Below are 19,656 nucleotides of genomic sequence, written 5' to 3' on the forward strand. Positions count from 1 at the left end.
TAGGTACATTAAATATATTAGCTAATCTTATCCCCAAACATACTCACCAAATAGATAGTATTATCACCTTGATTTTACAGATAATGAAAGTGAGGCACAAAGAAGTTAAGTAAGTTGTTCAGGTTCAGGAGCCAGGCATTGGAACCTCAGAAATGCAGATCTAGATTCTGCATCCTCAACTATCATGTGATCTTGCTGTATTTTTGTTGGGTTAAATACCTGCCTGATTATCTCCTAAGGATAAGTTCCCAGAGTCTGGATTTCTGAGACAAAGGATATATGCCTTTTAATTATGAATCATGTCAAATTTCTCTCCAAAAAGTCTTATGGCATTAATATTTCCACAGTACTTTATGGTTGGACTCAAATTTTCAAAATGGTACAATGATTACTAAGCTGGCAGTAGAAGTCTTTATAGCCACTGGGGAGACCAAAATTTGAATCTGCTGTATTAATTCCCAGGCAAATTACTTAGTTTCTTTAAGCTCAGTTCACTATAAGGCTGAGATATGATAGCGGTATCTACTTTACACTGATGCAGGCTGTAAGTCATGTCTAGAAAAATTGGCCACAATTCCTCAGTGTAGAAGGAGTCTTTCAATTAATGGTAGTTAATTGAAATTAATTTACTTAATATAAATTATTTCTGGATTCATATACTAACCTTTCATTGAATTACTGAAGCATCAATTTTAATATTCTGTTTGTAAATATCATTTCTGTGTCTTATAGTATGCCTGGACCCCATATCAAATGCAATAAAAATCTAGTATCCTTATATCTCTCACATTAAGCCATTATGTTGTCTTTTTAGATTTACATATTTAATTCTTCTCAGTTGTGCCAAGCAAGGATTAAATATATTGGCTGCAATCCCCAAAAGGCACCTACGTTTGTTTTTGTTTTTGGGGGGTTTTTTGTTTGTTTGTTTGTTTTAATTAAAGGAAGAAAATTGTACCATGATTATAACTGAGAAAGGCAACTTGGAGACTTTAGGGCGAGAGTTTTTCGTACATACATCTGCAATAGAGACAATCACCACGGAGTCCTTCTCTTCTGAAGGTGTCATCCTAGTCATGATGGAGTTCAAAGTTTGCTTCAGGTAACTATATGCTCCTCTGTTAACCGTGGAAATACCTAGAGCAAAGGTAACTACAGACAAAGGAATGGGAAGCTTAAACCACAGAGCAAACATAATTTAGCGTTAATTCTGTGCTCATGTCTATTCTTGGGTTTGTCTTAGAGCCACAGTGTTTGAAAACATATTACAAAACTAATTCAGACTATATTAATCTTATCACAGTTTTTCCATTTTCTGTTGGAGGAATTTCTGCTGGAGACTCCATGATGTTCTTAGGTTGGAGTATTCTGATACAGTGAGAATAAAACCAAACTCTTTCCATTTGTTAATAGCTTTCACCTAACTCACAATGCGATTTCTCTACTCTTCTTCCTAGAGACACACTGGAACCCCCCCAAATGGGAAAAAAAGTGCTGTGAAATATTTTCATCTGTGAAAAAAAAAAGTCTGACTTGATTTCTGAATGGTTTGATGGAATGAATCCACGTCCTCGGTGCCTGCCATTTCCTATAATGAGTGCAGCACTGGGGGACAGGCCATGTCGTCCAGGCTGCCCCTGTATCCTGCTGCATCCTGCACATGCAGCCTCTCCACTTCCCTTCCCCCTGGAAGGTGGAGGAGGCCCTCAGGAATGGCTAGGTGAGGCCCTCAGAAGATCCTCTTTATAGAAATCAGAGATAAAACTGAAAAAACAAAATAGTGAAAAACAATCATTTCCGGATTCTGGCAGATAACAAACTGAGAAATGTTTAGTTAAGAAAAACTAACTTTGGTAACAACAGGAGGAGCCGTTATTTCACTGATTACTTTTTTTTTTATTTTTTTGTACCAGGGATTGAACTCAAGGGCACTCTGCCACTGGGCCACATCCCTATTCCTATTTTGTATTTTATTTAGAGACAGGGTCTCACTGAGTTGCTCAGCGCCTCACTTTTGCTGCATCTGGCTTTGAACTCTCAGTCCTCCTGCCTCAGCCTTATAGGCATGTGCTGCCTGCCCAGCTCCACTGATTACTTTTGAGTCTGGACACGTTTTCATATGTTTGTTGGCCTTTAGATTCCTGTTCTGAGAAATCCCTGTTTAAGCCCTTACCCATTTCTCAAACTGAGGTATCTGCATTTTAAAAATTGACGTATGGACGCTCTTTACAGATTCTGAATATGATCCTTTTGTCAGTTATGTGTGTTATAAATATCATCTTACACTCTGGACTCCCTTTTCAATGTTTTGCCTCTTAATGGAGAGAAATTCTTCATTTTTATGTAGTACAATGTAGCAATGATTTTCTTTATAGTTCACACTTTGGGGCTCTTATTTAGAAACCTTTGCTTATCTTCGAGTCATGAAGACATTCTCCTGGGTTATCTTCTAGATGACTTATTGTTTGCCTTTCAGATTTGGAAATATGATTCAGCTACAGTTGATCTTCACAGATGCTGTGAGGCAGGAATGAAGCGGAGGGATCTACCATCTATGTAATTTGGGGAAAGGCTTCCCAAGCCTTAGGGGGGAAAAACAATTTTGTGTTTTTGTGTTATTTTGATTTGTTTTGTTGTGTTGTTGCTGGGGATCCAATCCAGGGCCTCACCCATGCTGGAAATCCCTCAGCCACTAAGCTATGCCTCCCGTGCTCCTAGGTACATTTTAAATGCTATATTCAAAATATTCCCAGATTGAAGTTAAAGAGTTTGATAAGTATGAACTCAAAAAGTTCTTTAATCTCTCTAAACTCCAACTTTCTCTGGTGTGAAAAGGAAGATGGTAATAATCATCTGGATGACTGCATTGGACAGTACAGATTCAGTGATATAATGACAGAAAGCACAGAAGTTAGCCTGGGGGACACAGAAGGAACCCATCAGATGTTGAACACCACCACGTGGCATCCTAATCCCAACACAGAGGCTTGGATCACATGTCAGAGGCATGTGACACAGAGCCGGCCTGATCTCCAGGAGCTGTCTAGAGCAGGAGGGTTGGCAAGTCTGTTCTGTGAAGAGTCACTCAACATATTAGACTCTTGGGAGAAGCCTTGTCCCAAGACTCAGGTGTTAAAGGCTTAATTCTCTACCCCTGGTGGTCCTGGGAGGTGATAGAACCTTTAAGAGGTAGAGCCTAGCAGGAGGCTTTGCAGTCACGGGGGTGTGCTCTTGAACAGGATATTAGACTCCCATCCCTTGCTGTCTCCCTCTTTGATTCCTGGCTGCCATGAGGTGAGAAGTTTGTTCCACCATGTGTTCTTGTCCATGATGTACTGCCTCATCACAGACCCTAATAGAATAGGACACAAGACTCTGGACTGCAAGCCAAAACAAAACCTTCCTCTTTTTGATTATCTCAGGTGTTTTGTTATAGTAAATGAACACTAACATACTGTCTCTGTCACAAATACTATCATGGTAATCTCGTACAGAAATAGACATAGATAATAAGTAAATGAATGAAAATGGTTATGTTCCTATGAACCTCTATGTAAAATCACTCACTATATGTAAAGTTACTCACTCTCTGAAATGAATGAGATTTGTGAGATGTCAGGCATTTGGAGACTTGGCCTAATATTTCTGCTTCAACCTCCAGTAATTTTTCTTATTATGTATATACCTGGTGAATTTGAACTCAGTCTTCAGGATTGAACTCAAACATCACCCCTTCTGTAAAGCTTTTTCTGACCCCAAGAAAGGTAGGGAAATAGGAAAATAACCAGCTGAGAAAAGCTTTTATCAAAACCAGGGAGAACAGATTTGTCAAGCACTTAGCAGAGGTTTTATGTATATTTGATTCATATTGACTTATTTTCAAAGCTTCTGAATTAAGATTGAATTTAAATTCAAATCACTAAACATTTATGGAATTATTTGTCAGAAAATTTGCTGGTAGTTCAAGTTACTGTCAGATAGACTGTGGCCTACAAATCAATTTGAGTAGGACAGTAATAGATTATACTTTCAAACTTAAACATATATCCCAAAACACCAAAATATTTGCATTTAATTTTTCAATTTCAAGTTTTCTTACCATCTCTTTTCCCTTTGCCAATGATTACATCAGGATAGACCCTGGCAACTTTCCTTAGATGTGGAAAAAAGAACTTCAAGGCTTCAAATCTATTAGATGCTGTTTCATTCTCACTCGGGGTAACCATTTTCTCATCTAAGAGAAGAAATATAGTGCTTCTGAGTTAATAGCCACAGGGATTTTTCCCCCGTGATACATTTTTAAAAAGGGGATTAGTAAATTAATCTAGATTAATTTAGTATTCAGGAGAAATATACTCTTAAATGAGAATTATCAAAATCAAAATACTATAATGTATAGCTCTAATATTAGTGACTAATATTTATTTTTAAAGCAATATTTAATTTAAGCCTAGCACAATGAGCTACATCAGAGGCCCATACAATTGTCATTTCCAAATCAAGGAAATAAAACTAAAACCTATTACATATGATTTCCTCTGTTGCTTTGATTCACATCATTTTGGCAAAGTTTGTATCTTTATAACTTTGTTTTATATAGTCCCTTAATGACCCAATTTGTACTATTCATTAGAATTTTCTTCTATAATTCTGGAAAAAAAATACCTTGGAGACCTCACACAATCCAATTTTAACTGATATACATAATTCAGAAATCAAAGCAGTATGGTATTATATAAAAATAGATATGTAGACTAGTGGAACAGTGTATAGATTCATAAATATGTAGGTGAGGGTTTTTTGTTTTTTGTTTTTTTTTTCAGTGCTAAGGATTGCCTACCAGGCAATTGCTCCTCAACCCAGCTCTGTCCCCAGTCCTGGTTGATTGATTTTGGAATTCAAGTCACTAAACATTTATGGAGTTATTTTTTTTCCTGCCAGATAATATGCTGACTTCTGGTAATTCAAATTCAAAGTGCAAAGCAATCAATGCAAAAAATATACAGTTAACAAAAACGTGCTAGAACACTTGGACATCCATGTGGGAAAAAAATATCGAACCTTTGTCTGTACTTCATATCACTTCTAAAAATTATCTTTAAAAAAAGTAAAAAACGGGAGGAGTTGTGGCTCAGTGGTAAAGCACTTGCCTGGCATGTGTGAGGCCCTGGGTTCAATCCTCAGGGCCATATATAAATAAATGAATAAAATAAAAAAGATCCATTTACAACTAAAAAATATTTATTAAAAAAGTAAAATACAGGGACTTTGATCGTGGCTCAGTGGTAGATTGCTTACCTATCATATGTGAGGCACTGGGTTCAATTCTCAGCACCACAAATAAATAAATGAATAAATAAATTTTTAAAAAAGTAAAAAACATGAATGTAAAACATAAAAACTATGAAAAATTTGAAAACAAAATATTCATGACCCTGAGCTACATAAAGAGGTCTTAGATACAACACAGAACAAATAACTAACTAACCAAATAAATCAGTACACAATAGAAAAATTGATAATTAGTCTTCATCAAGAATTAATATATTAGTCTTCATCAAATATTTTCCCTCTAAAGAACATAATAAAGAAAATGAAAAGACATACCACAGACCGGAAGAAAATATTTCCAATTCACATATTCATCTGACATATATCTGGTTAATATACAGAATTCTCAAAGCTCAGTGAGAAAACAAACTAGTCAATTCAAAAAATGGGCAAAAGGATTTTAAAATATATTTTCTTCAAAGATGATGAATGGCCAAAAAAAAAAAAAAACAGAAAATGGAAAAATGTTCAACGTCATTAGCCACTGAGGAAATAGAACTTAAAACTGAGATCTTCTAACCCTGGCAGGGCTGTAATAAACTGGAGTGACTGAACTCTCATACGTTGCTGTAGAGAATTCAGAATGGCACATGCACTATGGAAAAAATCTAGCAGTTTCTTTTCTTTTTGGTTCCAGGGATTGAACCCAGAGGTGCTTAACCACTATGCCACATCCCCAGCACTTTTCATTTTTAATTTTGAGACAGGGTCTCACTAAGTTGCTTAGGCTGGCATTGAACTTGTGATTCTCCTGCCCCCGCCTCCTGAGTCGCCGGGAGTATAGGCGTGTGCCATTGCTCTCACAAGTCTGGCAGTTTCTTACAAGTAAAGCATGCACTTGCCATATGCTCCATCAGCCTAACTTTTAGGTAATAATCCTAAAAATATGAAAACTTATTTTCATAAAAAATGTATGTGAATCTACAGCAACAGTTATTTGTAATAGCTGAAAACTCAGAACACCCTCAATTGGTGAAAGGATAAACAATCTGCCAGGGGTTGAGAATGAGAGGAAGGCTTGACTATCCAGGGAAAGCACAGGGCAGGGATTTTTATCTTGCAGAGATGGGAAGCCACTGAAGGTGTCGTCTACACTTTGGTTAAAGTCAATATAAATAGGTAGGAACAAGACTGAAGAGAAGAGAGAAAAATCAGGAGTATGGGTGATTCAGATGAGGCATGACCGGGCTGACTGGTGTAGTGGAGAGGGCGGGGGGAAATGCGGGCATACTTGTGGGATGTGCAGGATGAGGAATCAAGAGAACTGTGTGAGCAAGAGGGAGCAGGTGGGCTCACAGGTGATGCTCAGGTCTACGGCTGCATCTGTGGGGTGGATCCAGGATGGCACAATTCAGAGACAGAAAATAGGAAGAGCATCGTCAAGGTAGAGATGAAAGAGTGAATCCGTGATAATCTCTTACCTGATATCTGTATGTCCCACAATAAAAGAATGGGTACCAGTTCATTGTGTTTAATCAAGGCAAAATGCCCTAAAATCAGAACGCTTTAAATCAAAATCTCCAAAAAACAAAACCTAAAACCAACAAACCACCACACACAAAAAGAAAAGCAACACAAACCTAAGCTTCTGGACTCATTGTCTCTCAGTGTAATTTCATACTTCATCTGATTCAAGGCTTTTATCAGCTCCTGACGGTTGTTTTCAGTTTTGTTTTTTAAATGCAGCATAGTTTCCCTAAACTCCAAAACGTGGTTTCTACAACTAATTAGTTGATTGTCTACAAAGAAAACATATTTGCATATATTTATACATGTGGTAATTGTATCATACAAATTTACTGTAATAGCAAAACATCATGGAAAATATATGAATCTATATTTATCTATCTATAATATATATACCCACATAGAGAATGGTACTTGTGTATTATATGTATACATATGTGGATTTATACAGCATAATATGTGAGTAGATATGTACATATAGAGAAGACAAAAAAGGAAGAACAAAATGTTAGTAATAGGTGGAAATGAGATTCTCAAAGATTTTTTGCCTTATTTCTTTGTACTTTTCCTATGTTTTCCAAATTGTGCAGGAATTAGATTTGCATTTAGAAGTAAAAATCCATTGACTCATAAAAAGTACTTTTAAGAATTTATCTGAAGAAATGACCAAGACCATGTGCACAGAGTTAGCCAGAGGACATTCAACACCGGCAGGCACAGAAGCCTACAGGAGGTTGAGATAGGTTTGCTGGTGAGGGAGGAGGCCCTCTAGGAGCATACAGACTCCTGGAAATGAAGGAGGGAAGTCAAGTTGATGAGGGAGATCAACTGTTGAATGCATTGAAGGGACAACGGTGACTTGGTGACTTTGGTAATGTGATGTAGGTGAAAGCCGATTTGGAGTAGATTCAGGAGATACCAGAAGAAGACTTAGAGACAGGAAGTTTGGACAGCTCTTTCTAGGAGCTTTGCTATATGAGGAAGCAGAAAAATGAGGCAGAAACTAGAATGGGGTGGGGTCAAGAGAGATTTTTCTTTTTTTTTAAGATGGAGGAAAATAACAGTGTCTTGGACACTAATGGATGTGATCCTAGAAGCAGGGAGAATTTTACAAGACATGGGAAAGTAGACAAGAGGGGATGGAACCTAGGGGCTGGCTTTCGCCAGATTCAGGGACAGCTGTAGCCGTCATAACAGGACAGAGCCCTGGTGAAATGGGCACTTCACCTGGAAGGCGGGCTTTCCCTTGGTGATGGAGCATTTGGAAGTTCTCTTCTTATTGCCTTTATTTCTCAGTGAAATAAGAACCACAGTCACAGGCTGAGAGTGAAGGTAGTGAGGAGACACTGGAGGCTTAAGAGAAAAAAATACTAAATAATCTAGAAAAGGAGGAGGGTGGACGGGTCAGGGATGTGTAATACAATATTGAAGAAGCATTAACTTGAAGTTAGTGTCACGAATTTGAAATGAAGTCATTTAATGCTTGTTTTACTCCAATTATATGAAGTCATCGGGGTAGCTATTCAGTGTGAAATAAGAAGTAGATTCATGAGAGTGTGATTTATCCAAATGAGTGTAACTGAGAGAAGCCAGGGATGCTCTCTTGAGGGTATATGCCAGGAAACTATGATAATTGTCCATGGAATTTTTTTAAAAGTGAGAACAAAGTAGTAATGAGGGGCATGAAAAGGTAGAATAATCACCAGATTGTATCTTGGTGTGACAAAGCGTCACTGGCATTAGGGTACCAAAGAGGGTGACCTGGAAACTTGGAGGTGGTGGTCAGAGATTGGGATGTTTGAAATGGACATTATGAAGCAAGCAGTTATTACTAATGGCATGGTTAAAATCCTTAAGGAACGAGGGAGAGAGAGAGACCCATGAGTCTGAGTCACACAAGGAGAGAAGATATCATCTGAGTAAACACTGAGGCAGTTGGGGAAGAATGGTGGAAGTTCTGGAAGCAGCAGTGAGAAGGAAAGAGGGCACTTTCCCAACTTTTTGAGACAGGCCACAGGGGAAGTTGGGTCCCCAGGGAAGGTCCAAGAACAAGATGGCACAAGGAACGTCAGAGAAGAGGATTCGATGCAGGCAACTGTAGCACCTGACTGTGAATTCCAGAAAGCACGAGGATTTGGGAGCAATAGGAAGACTTCAGGCATAGAAACAGAAAGCTGGAGGGGCTAAATACACAGCATGTGGGGATTAGAGAGCAGAAAAGTAGAGACTGGGAGAAGGTATTTATTGAAATCAGCCTCAGAAGGCTTGAGGAAGATACAGTGATGAGACTGAGTGTTGGAAACAAAGAGGGAAGTGTGTCTTCAGGGACACCAGAACTCTGCAGTTCATTCTTCCCATGGGTGCAGACTGGGGTGGGGGTCAGAGCTCTAAAGTCCCTGGGATGCCATTTTGCCCCTAGATGACAGGCTGGAAGAGAGAGGTCTGACTCCACATGCAGCTCCCAATGGAATTAGACAGAGTCTGGGAAATGAAGTAAATTTCAGCTGGTTCAATGCTGCCCCCAATAATCTCTGCTCTGAAGGGAAAAGGGAGACTGCTGTTGTAAACTGGGTAGACAATTTGTGGTGTTTGCCCTGGATGCGGAGATAAAAGGTAGCCCAAAGAAGTTAGGGCTACATGCAAAGGGTGAATAGCATGTGCAGTGTGTGTGTGTGTGTGTGTGTGTGTGTGTGTGTGTGTGTTAGAGTAGATGCTGGAGGAAAGAGAGGCAGAGAGTCTTCCAGAAGAATCATACTGGAACAACTAGGTTTCCAGCTTCTTTAATAAGCCAGCTATATCACCATCCTGAATAATTTACTGTGGCCTTACAGGGCTGAGGGTAGCATGGAAAAACCACAAGGCTAGATGGACAAGCAATTAGAACGCAAAACTACTGTGATCCAGTAATTTTATGCACAGAAAAGTTATTATTCATATGTAAAAACAACAATGAAAAACCCTCTCATAAATGTAAAGGTAACTTACCTCTACCATTCTTTAACAAAATGTACTTAAAAAAATGTTTTCCAAGTAACTGGAGATAAAAAATATTAAATGAGAAAATTGTGGTCTAAAAGGATTAGAGAACATTTAAATTCATTGCATATATATAGCGACTTAAATATAAATAATTTTTATAAAATGTTTACAAGACGAAATAGAAACAACAGAATTTTAAAAATAAGATTATACATAATGAAAATAATATATATATATTTAAAACTTTTCCTTTATAATTGTAGATTAAAGTAGCAAACATCAGAAAATAGAAGAAAAAGAGGTAGAAATAAAAGTCCTAAATTATTAGATTGAAACAGGAAGAGCTCAAAAACTTTGTTTGTATTGTTATTATCCTGATCATTAATAGTTACAGAGATGTAGGAACTGGTAATTAATTATTGGCAATTCTTCTCCCCTGGGAGCTGTTCGCTGGTTCCTGGCCTCCACTGGAGATGAGGCTGAGATGGGGAGAGACAAAGCAGAGGCTCCCAGGAAACCCATGGGCATAGAGATGCGATGGAAGGTCTTAAGGATCTCAGAAAAGGGTCCCATGGAGCAAAAGAGGCGGCAGTAGTGTTGACTCATTCTCACACGGCGGCCTCCTCTCTTCTCCCTTCTCTCTGTTTCCTGCACTCCTTTTCCAGGCGGTTTCCACAGTTAAGACAGGATTTGGGAGATACTCTGGCCTACTCAAGCCTCTAGGAAACATTCACGGTCACCCCCTAAGGTTGTCCTTCCATTCCACAGCAGTGGGCTTCTCGCTGGGTACATGGCCACCCACCTGAAGACTGTCCATCTCAGAGTCTCTTGCCTATGACTTGGCCATGTGTCTAGGTGGCATCTGATGCGCTGTGGGTGGAACTGGTTTGCACCATCTAAGCCAGGACAGAGAAGGGGTGTGTCTTTCTCTTCCTCTTCCTCATGTCAACATGGGGGATCTCTATTGGATCCTGCAGATGAATACAGTGCCCAAGGTGGACAGGACTCAAAGCCTCCAGTGAAGCTAGAGAAGAGAATCTCCACTCTGACAAGCTATTCCGTTGAAGGCATCACTGTCCTGTGTGCGTGTTGACTTTAACACAACTAGACTTGCCTTAGAACCTATTAAAAGGACCTAGGATATAGCCCAGAGAAAATGAGGCAGGGGAGGGGGTGTGTGGAGAACAGCTTTTAATCTTGGTTGCTTTCTTAAAATATTTAGACAAATCAATAGAGAATCAATAGAGCGGTCAAAAATTTGTTTTAAAAGTCATATAAAAGGAAAAAAGTATTGGGATCTCATTTCTCCAAGATGAAAATGTTTTAATGTTTTGTTTTATATCACCCTGGAATTTTACCTACTTTTGTTTCTCACTTTACCATATACATGTCAGATACAATGATATAGGGAAATAGTGCATTGAGGTAGATTATATAGTTCATTTTACAATGAAAAAGTATAATCTATGATGAAAATGAAAACAATTTTTAAAATTTACTTTTAATTGAACAAAATTGACTATATTCATGACATACAACATGTTGTTCTGAAATAGGCATACATTGTAGGATGACTAAATGGGGCTACTTAATATATGCATGACCTCCCATCCTTTTTTGTGGGTGTGGTAAGAATACTTTAAAATCTACTCTCATCAATTTTCAAGTATAAAAAATATTGTTATTATCTATAATCACCAGATCCTACAAAGGAACAATTCTTTGTTAGATAGTCAATACATCAAAACATAAAGAAAACCTGTGAGAGACATAAGAATATTAAAAAATGCTACATCAAAACATATAAAGAAAACCTGTGAGAGACCTAAGAATATTTAAAAATGCTACTTCAACTGGCAGAGAAATTCGTTAATGATTTGGGGTGCACTAAAACACTTGGATTTACAATGAATTTCAGATAGACTTTTCTTTAAAAAAAAATAATGAAGGAAAAATATTAAAAGTAACAGTGAAGTATTTTTGGGTGGCCTGTGGCAAAAACTGGATACCATCACTCCCCTGCTCAAAGCTCTCCAAAGATTTGTCATCACACTTAGAAAATCTACCAGAGTCTTTAAGTACAGGTTCTCCTCTGGCCTCATTTCCTGCTTTCTCTGCTGAAGTGAGGGACAACAGCTCCTGGATGCTGGGCTCCTTGCTGAGCCTAACCCTCCTCACCCCAGGGCTTTCCCTCCTGCAGTGGTCTCATGGGGGGGGGGGTGGCTACAGTTCCCTAAGTTCATTCAGTTTTCTGCTGAAACATTACTGCCTTGGATAAGCCCACCCTGCCTTTCTATGTAACAGAGCACCCTTTCTCTCCTCTTGGTCTTCAAAAAAGAAAAAAAAAAATGATGACTACATTTTGGATCTGGGATGTTCTCCAAAGTCTCCTGTGTTGAAGGCTTGATTCCCCAGATGGTGGCATTGTTGGGAGGTAACGGAGGCTTTAGGAGATGCGGCCTAGTTGGAGGAAATAGGTCTCTGGGAGTATGTCTTTGAAGGCATATTTTATCATTGGCATCTGGCATGTTCTCTCCCTCTCTCTCTCCCTCTCTAACTCTCTCTCTTTCTAATCCTGGCTGCCATGAGGTAAGCAGCTGTCTTCCACCACACCCTTCTGCCATGATGCTTACCTTAGGCCCAAAGCAACATAACCACAGACCATGGACTGAGTGAAACCTCTGAAAGCATGAGCCAAAATAAGTCAGTCCTCTTTGTTCTGTTTTATCTTTTTTATTTATTTTTTATTTATATATGACAGCAGAATGTATTATAATTCATATTACCTGTTTTAGATCTTGATGAATTCATGTTCTCAGGTATTCTGTCACAGTGGCAAAAATCTAACTAACACAATCTCTAGTCCTTAGCTGATTTCTTTGTACATATTTACTATTTCATGTCTATCTCCAGAACTCTCTAGAATGTAAGCTTGAGAACAGCAAGATTGGGTTATTTTAACTACTAAATTCCCAATGCCTGAAACAGCAAATGGCCTACAGCTCTTATCACATGTATATGGTGAATGAATGAAATGAACATAGGATTGTAAGTTCAAGGCTAGCCTTCACAGTTCAAGGAGATCCGGTCTCAAAATAAAAATAAAAATGACTAGGGATGTAGCTCAGCAGTAAAATGTCCCTGGGTTCAATCCCCAGTATCAAAAAAAAAAAAAAAAAAAAAAAGTAATGAGTGGATTTGTCAGTGTAGGAGTTGATCATTGATTTTAGTGATTTTTAAACTGAATCCTGCTATAATCAAAAGAACTGCACCTAGCTGATAAGCCTTAAGCCTTGACTATGCATATAGTAGATAAAAACATTGCAGGTGGACATAGTGTAACCAGTATAACCCTTTGGAATTAGGGATTCATGGGTAATATTCTCTTTTCAAAATGTATCATATGTGCAGAGTTCATTTATCATGAGTGATGCAATATATCTGGGTTTCCAGAATATAGAGAAGTCCCTGAAGGATCAATTTGGTAAACATGGAAAGAGTTTTCTCTAGAGGAAGAGGTATTTACAGAAGTAGTCAGAGAGTGTTAAAAGACAAAATCTCTAATCTTAGATTTGCTTTCTTATGTTCTTCTATGATAAATCCAGCTATTGATAGTCTTTTAAAAAATATTCGTGTTACATGAATATTCACTTGGGTATTCAGTGAGGACAACATGTTATAAATCTACTTTGCCATGGTTTAAATAAACAATAATGAGATGCTTTGAGTCAACTGAGCATCTTTGTAGTGAAACTGAAAACAAATACTGGTTCATGTAGGTCGTGAACCAATATGACTTCTGCTCATTAAAAAAAAAAAAAACCCAGGTAGGATCCTAAGTACAATTGATTATTATTTCTCACAGCAGGGACCAAAGTAGTGCTTTTCAGTAGAAATAAAATGCAAAGTCACATCCGTAAATTTAAGTTTTCTAGTAGCCATATTTTTAAAAGTAAAAGGAAATTAGGGAAAGAAAATTTAAATAATATATTTTATTTAATTCATTATATCCAAAAATGTAAGATCAATGGGATATCTTACATTCCTTTTTTCTGTTCTAAGCAGTCTAATTCCTGTGTATTAAACTTATAGCACATCTCAGTTTTAATGCTGAATTTCAATAACATTCGCAAAATGTCAACCAGAAGGCTGGAGTTTGGTTGATGAAGAGATAGTTTGCACTACTTCAGTTATTAAATGTAAATTTAAACTACCTGAAATTAAAGTAAAGTAAAAATTCAGTTCCTCGTTCACACTGCTTTTTGAGTATTTGCCATCCACCTAGCTGGGCCGCCATCTTGGACTGCACAAATCTCTAGCATAAAAGTGAACTTGTTAAAAATGCAGGATCTCAGGTCTTTCACCCCAGACCTACTAAATCAGAACTTGCATTTCAATAAGATTCCCAGTTGACAATGCACATTAAAATTTGAGGAACACTGTTGTAGACCTCTTTAATTGTTTTATCTTTACCATCATTGGTATTAACATAGTTCAGGCTTATTGCCTTTAGTGACACTATTATAATTGCTTCTTAATTGGTCTCTCACCTCCAATTCACAATTAATCTTCTGGAAACACTGCTAAGGAGTGTACGTGGTTCCCTGAATGCTCACTGAATAAAGTCCAAACTACTTGCCTTGGTGTACAAGGTCCAGTACAACATGACCCTGGCCTGACTCCACTGGCTTTATTCACTCACTAAACACCTCCAGCAAGGAGAAGCATGGCAAGACAATCATTCTTTCTCCCACCCCTTGTGCTATGTCACTGAAAATAAACATAGGTAAAGACAGGTTTCTCTTCTAAATCAACTGACAATCAGGTTGCACATCTTGAAACCACTAATAATCATGATTAAAATGGAATTATCCCCAAAATGCCATAGGAAAGAGGAAGCAGAAATGATCAATGCTTAGGTCTGAGGAAAGGGGTGAGAAAGATTTCAGAGAAGAGGGAATATTTAATGACTTGAAGATTATGTAGAATTTTGCCTTACAGCAAAGTCAAGGAAGGGCACTGCAGACTAAGAAAGCACCTGCATAAATACACAGAGCCTGAAATGAGGTGGTGCAGACAGAGGAATGTAAGTCATTCACTCGGGGGATAAAAAAGAAGACCAAAAGGCATGGTCTTAAAATGTCGAAGGCATTTTAAGTTCTTTTTTAATTTTTTTTTTTTTTAGTTGTAATTGAGCACAGTACCTTTATTTTATTTATTTATTTTTATGTGCTTCTGAGGATTGAAACCAGGGCCTTGCATGTGCTAGGTGAGTGCTCTTCTGCTGAGCCACAACCCCAGCCCTACTTTAAGTTTTTTATGCATTCATTTGTATCCAGTGTGGTTCCAAACAAAGAGCATCTGAGGCAGTCTGTTAGTCGGCTCTCTGTCACTTTAACAAATATCTGAGAAAAAAGAGAATATTTTGGCTCACATTTTTAGAGGTTCCAATCTATGGCCAGGCAGACCCACAGGTTTCAGGTTTCTGGTGGAGGTGCCACATGTCAGTGGCCGGGAGTATGGATGGAGCCAAACTGCTCAAGTGATTGCCAATAAGAAAAGAGAAAACCAGGAAGGGGCCAGGGTTCCACAATCTCTTTCCAGGGCACGCCCCCAGGGACCTAAAGACCTCCCACTAAGCCCCACCTCTTAAAGATCCTACCACCCCCAAGGAGCAATATTCTAGGGACCAAATCTTCAACACACTGGATCTGGGGGACATGTAGCATTCAAAGGATCATAGGCAGGCAGCAGGAGATGAAGCTAAAAAGGAAAAATACACTTGGTCTTACTCCTCTCTGTGTGTGCTTTGCAAGAATCAAATCATACCACACATTGATCCCTTTAAATTCTTCCTGAACAGTCCCTTTATGAATGAGGTTTTATTATGAAAAACATGGGCTATGACAAAGAGTATACAGAACAGCTTAAAGGATAATAATGACATTCATGAACCAACCACGAGCTAAGCCTTCTAAACCCTATCTGTGTTCTTCCCAGGATCTAGACATTATTAAGAAAAGTAAAATGCATGTATTTGTCTATACTTCTTTTGCTCTTTATACTTTTGAGATTAATCCATATTGATGTATAGTTCACTCATTTTTACTGCTGTAAAATATTTCACTAAACCAAGTATGCCACAATATATTTATGTCTACTATTGTTGATGAACAATTATAAGTATTCATGTACCAAGAATACTCTGGGTACACATCTCATATTAAGCATGTTCAAGAGTTCCCATAGGATCTATCCGGTGGTAGGGATGTTATCTAAAATATTTAACAACTGGATGATATAGGTATAGATCTGTGAGAACTGAAGTTGGCCACACCACAGGTAAGGTAGGAGACCCTGAGTATTATGTAGTGAAAAATTGCTAAGGTATACAATGCATGTGTCTTACAACAGAAGTGACTGAATGTGAACATTTATAAAATTCTACATGCACCCCAAATGTCCAATTTCCTAATGTAAAAAAAAAATCAGAATGGTATGGAATGGAAGCATTTTCTTGACTGCTAATGATGTTTTTCTGTTTATTAAACATTAGGTACATTTTGCTTTAGAGTTTCCTTTGCTGATATGAATACAGCTACATCAACTTTCCTTAGGCCTGGGTTTTCAGATTTATAGTTCTATTCTTACCCTATCAACATTCCTTTTAAAATTCAAGTATATTTTTTGCAAACATCCTCAAGTTGGATTTTTATTATATCCACTCAGAAAATTTCCATTTTTTCAAAGCATTTAATATAAATGCTTTGTACATTATTGTACTATTATTTTAGTGGTTAGATTTCACATTTCAACACGAGTCCTTGACTTATTATAGTCTAATCTATTTCTTACATTCTCATTTCATGATAGTGCTAGAAATTAGTATGATCCTCCATATCTCTCCTTTATCTTTTTTTGTGATTGTTGCAAATATTATTGTTAGACACCTATTTTAAATTCCACCAGACATACCTCAGACTGTCTTTAATAGTCCACCTTTGGACTTTGGATGCTGCTGGCTTAGGATTGCACCTGGGAACTCCTCTACTGCCCAGTTCTGCTCCATGGACAGTAATAATGATATTGCTGCCATATTCCCACAAGGTCAGACACCTTGGTGATATTTATATGTTCCGCCATTTGTGTGAGGATGCAGATATTTTTCCTTCCACCAAAGGAAGAAAACCCCCCGAGAAATAATACAGAGGCTGAGGAGCATCTCTACTAGAAATTACAGAGCCACTGGACTATAAGAAATATCATGCTGCCAGATGACAAGGAGCAGGAGGGAGGGAGACGAGATGCTAAGCCCTGAGCCGTTTCTGAAAGGAGCCTGCAGGCACAAAGCCTGAAGTGGCAAAGATGCAAGTGTTGCTATGGCTCCAGAGAATATTACAGGACATCTACAAGGGAGTCACCTAAGGATCAAGGAGCTATGGCAAGGTCAGAGGGAGGGAGGAAGGGCCCAAGCAGGAAATGGACAGCCTAGACCAGGAAATGGTCAGTGGGGAGACTCCAGCAGGCCCTCAGAAGTAGCCACAAGCAACCTCACTGAAGACAGTCAGCATTGGATATATCAGCATTGGATGGCTTCAGAGAGAAGCATCTTCTAGAGAAATCCAAACCACCACACTGCTAACACACAAGGAAACCCCTGGCTCCCCCATTCCCTCCCAGGGCAACTCCATAGGAGAAGTACAGAAAAGGAGAATTGGTGTAGCAGATTATAGTTGCCAAAGATGGTTACAACTCCCCTATCAAATGGTGCTCTGCAATATGATCTTTTCCATCATTGATCAAGAGGTACCATCTCTTTCTTTTTGAATCTGGGTACACCCTGTGACCACTTTGACTATAGCAGTAGTAATGGTCTACCACTTTGGAGTATAGTCTTCACTTGGCCGGACAGCTTCCACTTTCTGCCTTTCGAAGGGTAGCTGTCTTATAGGAAAAAAAAAAAAAAAAAAAAGGTACAATCTTGCTATGACCACAATGCCATGTGGAGAGGCCTTGGAGGATGAGCCACCTCATGGAGAGGAGAGATTCCACACTGGTGTGTGCCAGAGACTTCTTGGTAGTGGATCTAGCTGATCTACTAGAGGCAGCCCCACGTGTCCGGCTGTCACCACTTCCCATCCAGTGTGACCTTCCTGAATTCCTGAAATTCCTAAGTCAAGAGTTAAACAAAATGATTATTTAGAGCCACTGAATTTTAAGGATGTTTTACACCAAACAACAAGGAGCTCTCTGAGAGCAGACCACTTTCTTCTCCCGCCATTCCTTCTCCTTCTAGAGCCACAGTCTAGTCTGTCCAGGAGGTAACAGAGAAGAAACCATTAATGACCATGCCACTGAAGACCTGAAAAGAGTAAAACTTTAGAAGCACAAATGAGACTGTATGGATAAACAAAAGTTACCCTAAAAAGACAAAATGAGTCTTCATGATCCCCAGGAAACTGCAGTTAAGCAGGTAAGGGAGTTAAATAGAACACATGAAGAGCTACTAGAAACATTGAAAAAGCTGCTCTTATTTGTATCCCAATTAGCTGAACCACTTTAATAAATCAACCACATATGTATATAAAAGCATATTAACGTTCATTTAAAAAACATTTTCAAAAAGTTTTTTGGAGCTGGGATTGTGACTCAGCGGTAGAGTGCTCGCCTCACACATGGGGGGCCCTGGATTCGATCCTCAGCACCACATAAAAATAAATAAATAAATAAAACAAAGGTATTGTGTTGGACTACAACAAAAAAATAAATATTTTTTTAAAAAAATGTTTTAATTGCTCCTATCTTCTCTAGTGAGCTAGGTACTCGTTGACCATCATTTCCATTTTCTTGCTTCTATATTCTCACCATTCAAATTCTTCCCATTTAAGAATTGTACACATACAAAAGAAAAGATATAATACAGCTAACTTGTCACCCAAGCCTTTGACTATGGTGGATTCCTTTCCTATCCTATCTCTTGATGCTACCACTCTCCTGAATTGTATCTGCTTATCATTCCTTTGCTTTTTGGAGTACAATTTTTATCATATTTACATATGCCCCTACATAATATGTGGTTTAATTTTCCTTGTTCCTGGACTTTCTAGGACTTTTTTATTGATTTTTCTAAATTACTTTTGTTGTGAACAAAAGTAGAAATCTGTTATTTGCCTCAGACTCCCTTGCCAGAGGTGTTCTTAAATTTTGCCACTGGAAGGCGGTTATGTCAGAGTAAAGGGTGTATGTAAGGGAGATGTTATTCTGCTTTTGTTGTTTCCTCCACCAAAGAGCCAGCCTTTGCTGGACTGTCAGATGTTCAGACAGTGGCAACAGCAGCAACCACATGCTAGCTCCAAATCCAGTGTTAGTGGCAGGCAAGTGCTGGCTTTTCCAAAAGAGGTAACTAGGGGCCCTTGGGGTAGCTGCATTACTCCGGTAACAAGGTCTCAAAGGAGAAAATCTGGGATTGGTTATTTGTACTACTTGGGCTTGAATGCAGTGATAACCTGCCATGCTGCTCCCCCAAAATGGAATACTATAAGTCCACGATGTGCACTGGCAAAATAATGATCTAAATTGTCTTGGTGGTAATGATGAACTATCTACTTCAATTGAGACCCTGGAGATCAAGTGGCTGCGACATTCACCAATAAAACAGGAGTGATGACTTTTAAGGAGTGTGAGTAAGGTGGTTTTTTTATTACTGCACTAGAGAGAACTCACTCCATCTCTCAGCATTTTAAAACTGTTGTGCTCTCCTCCTGGAAATACCTTCTTGGCTTCACTCTCTCCCTTTTCTAGTTTTTCCTTGACTTTGAGCTACTGGAATTCCCCCAAGGATTATTTCTTGGAACTTTTCATCTATTCCCTAGGTGGAAA

General features: G+C 38.5%; 1 protein-coding gene across 1 annotated transcript in view; it reads right to left on the reverse strand.

The window, feature by feature from the left end:
* The window catches only part of Mgat4d (MGAT4 family member D), a 47,465-nt gene that overhangs the window by 25,394 nt on the left and 2,415 nt on the right, over positions 1–19,656 (reverse strand). The window contains exons 2-4 of the mRNA XM_026386168.2: positions 6,912–7,070; positions 4,100–4,234; positions 1,019–1,152 (exon numbers count right to left, since the gene is read on the reverse strand). Of these exons, the coding sequence (XP_026241953.2) occupies positions 1,019–1,152; positions 4,100–4,234; positions 6,912–7,070 (428 nt within the window). The remainder of the gene's footprint in view (positions 1–1,018; positions 1,153–4,099; positions 4,235–6,911; positions 7,071–19,656) is intronic.

Source organism: Urocitellus parryii, chromosome 10 (genome assembly GCF_045843805.1).
Source record: "Urocitellus parryii isolate mUroPar1 chromosome 10, mUroPar1.hap1, whole genome shotgun sequence".
NCBI lineage: Eukaryota > Metazoa > Chordata > Mammalia > Rodentia > Sciuridae > Urocitellus > Urocitellus parryii.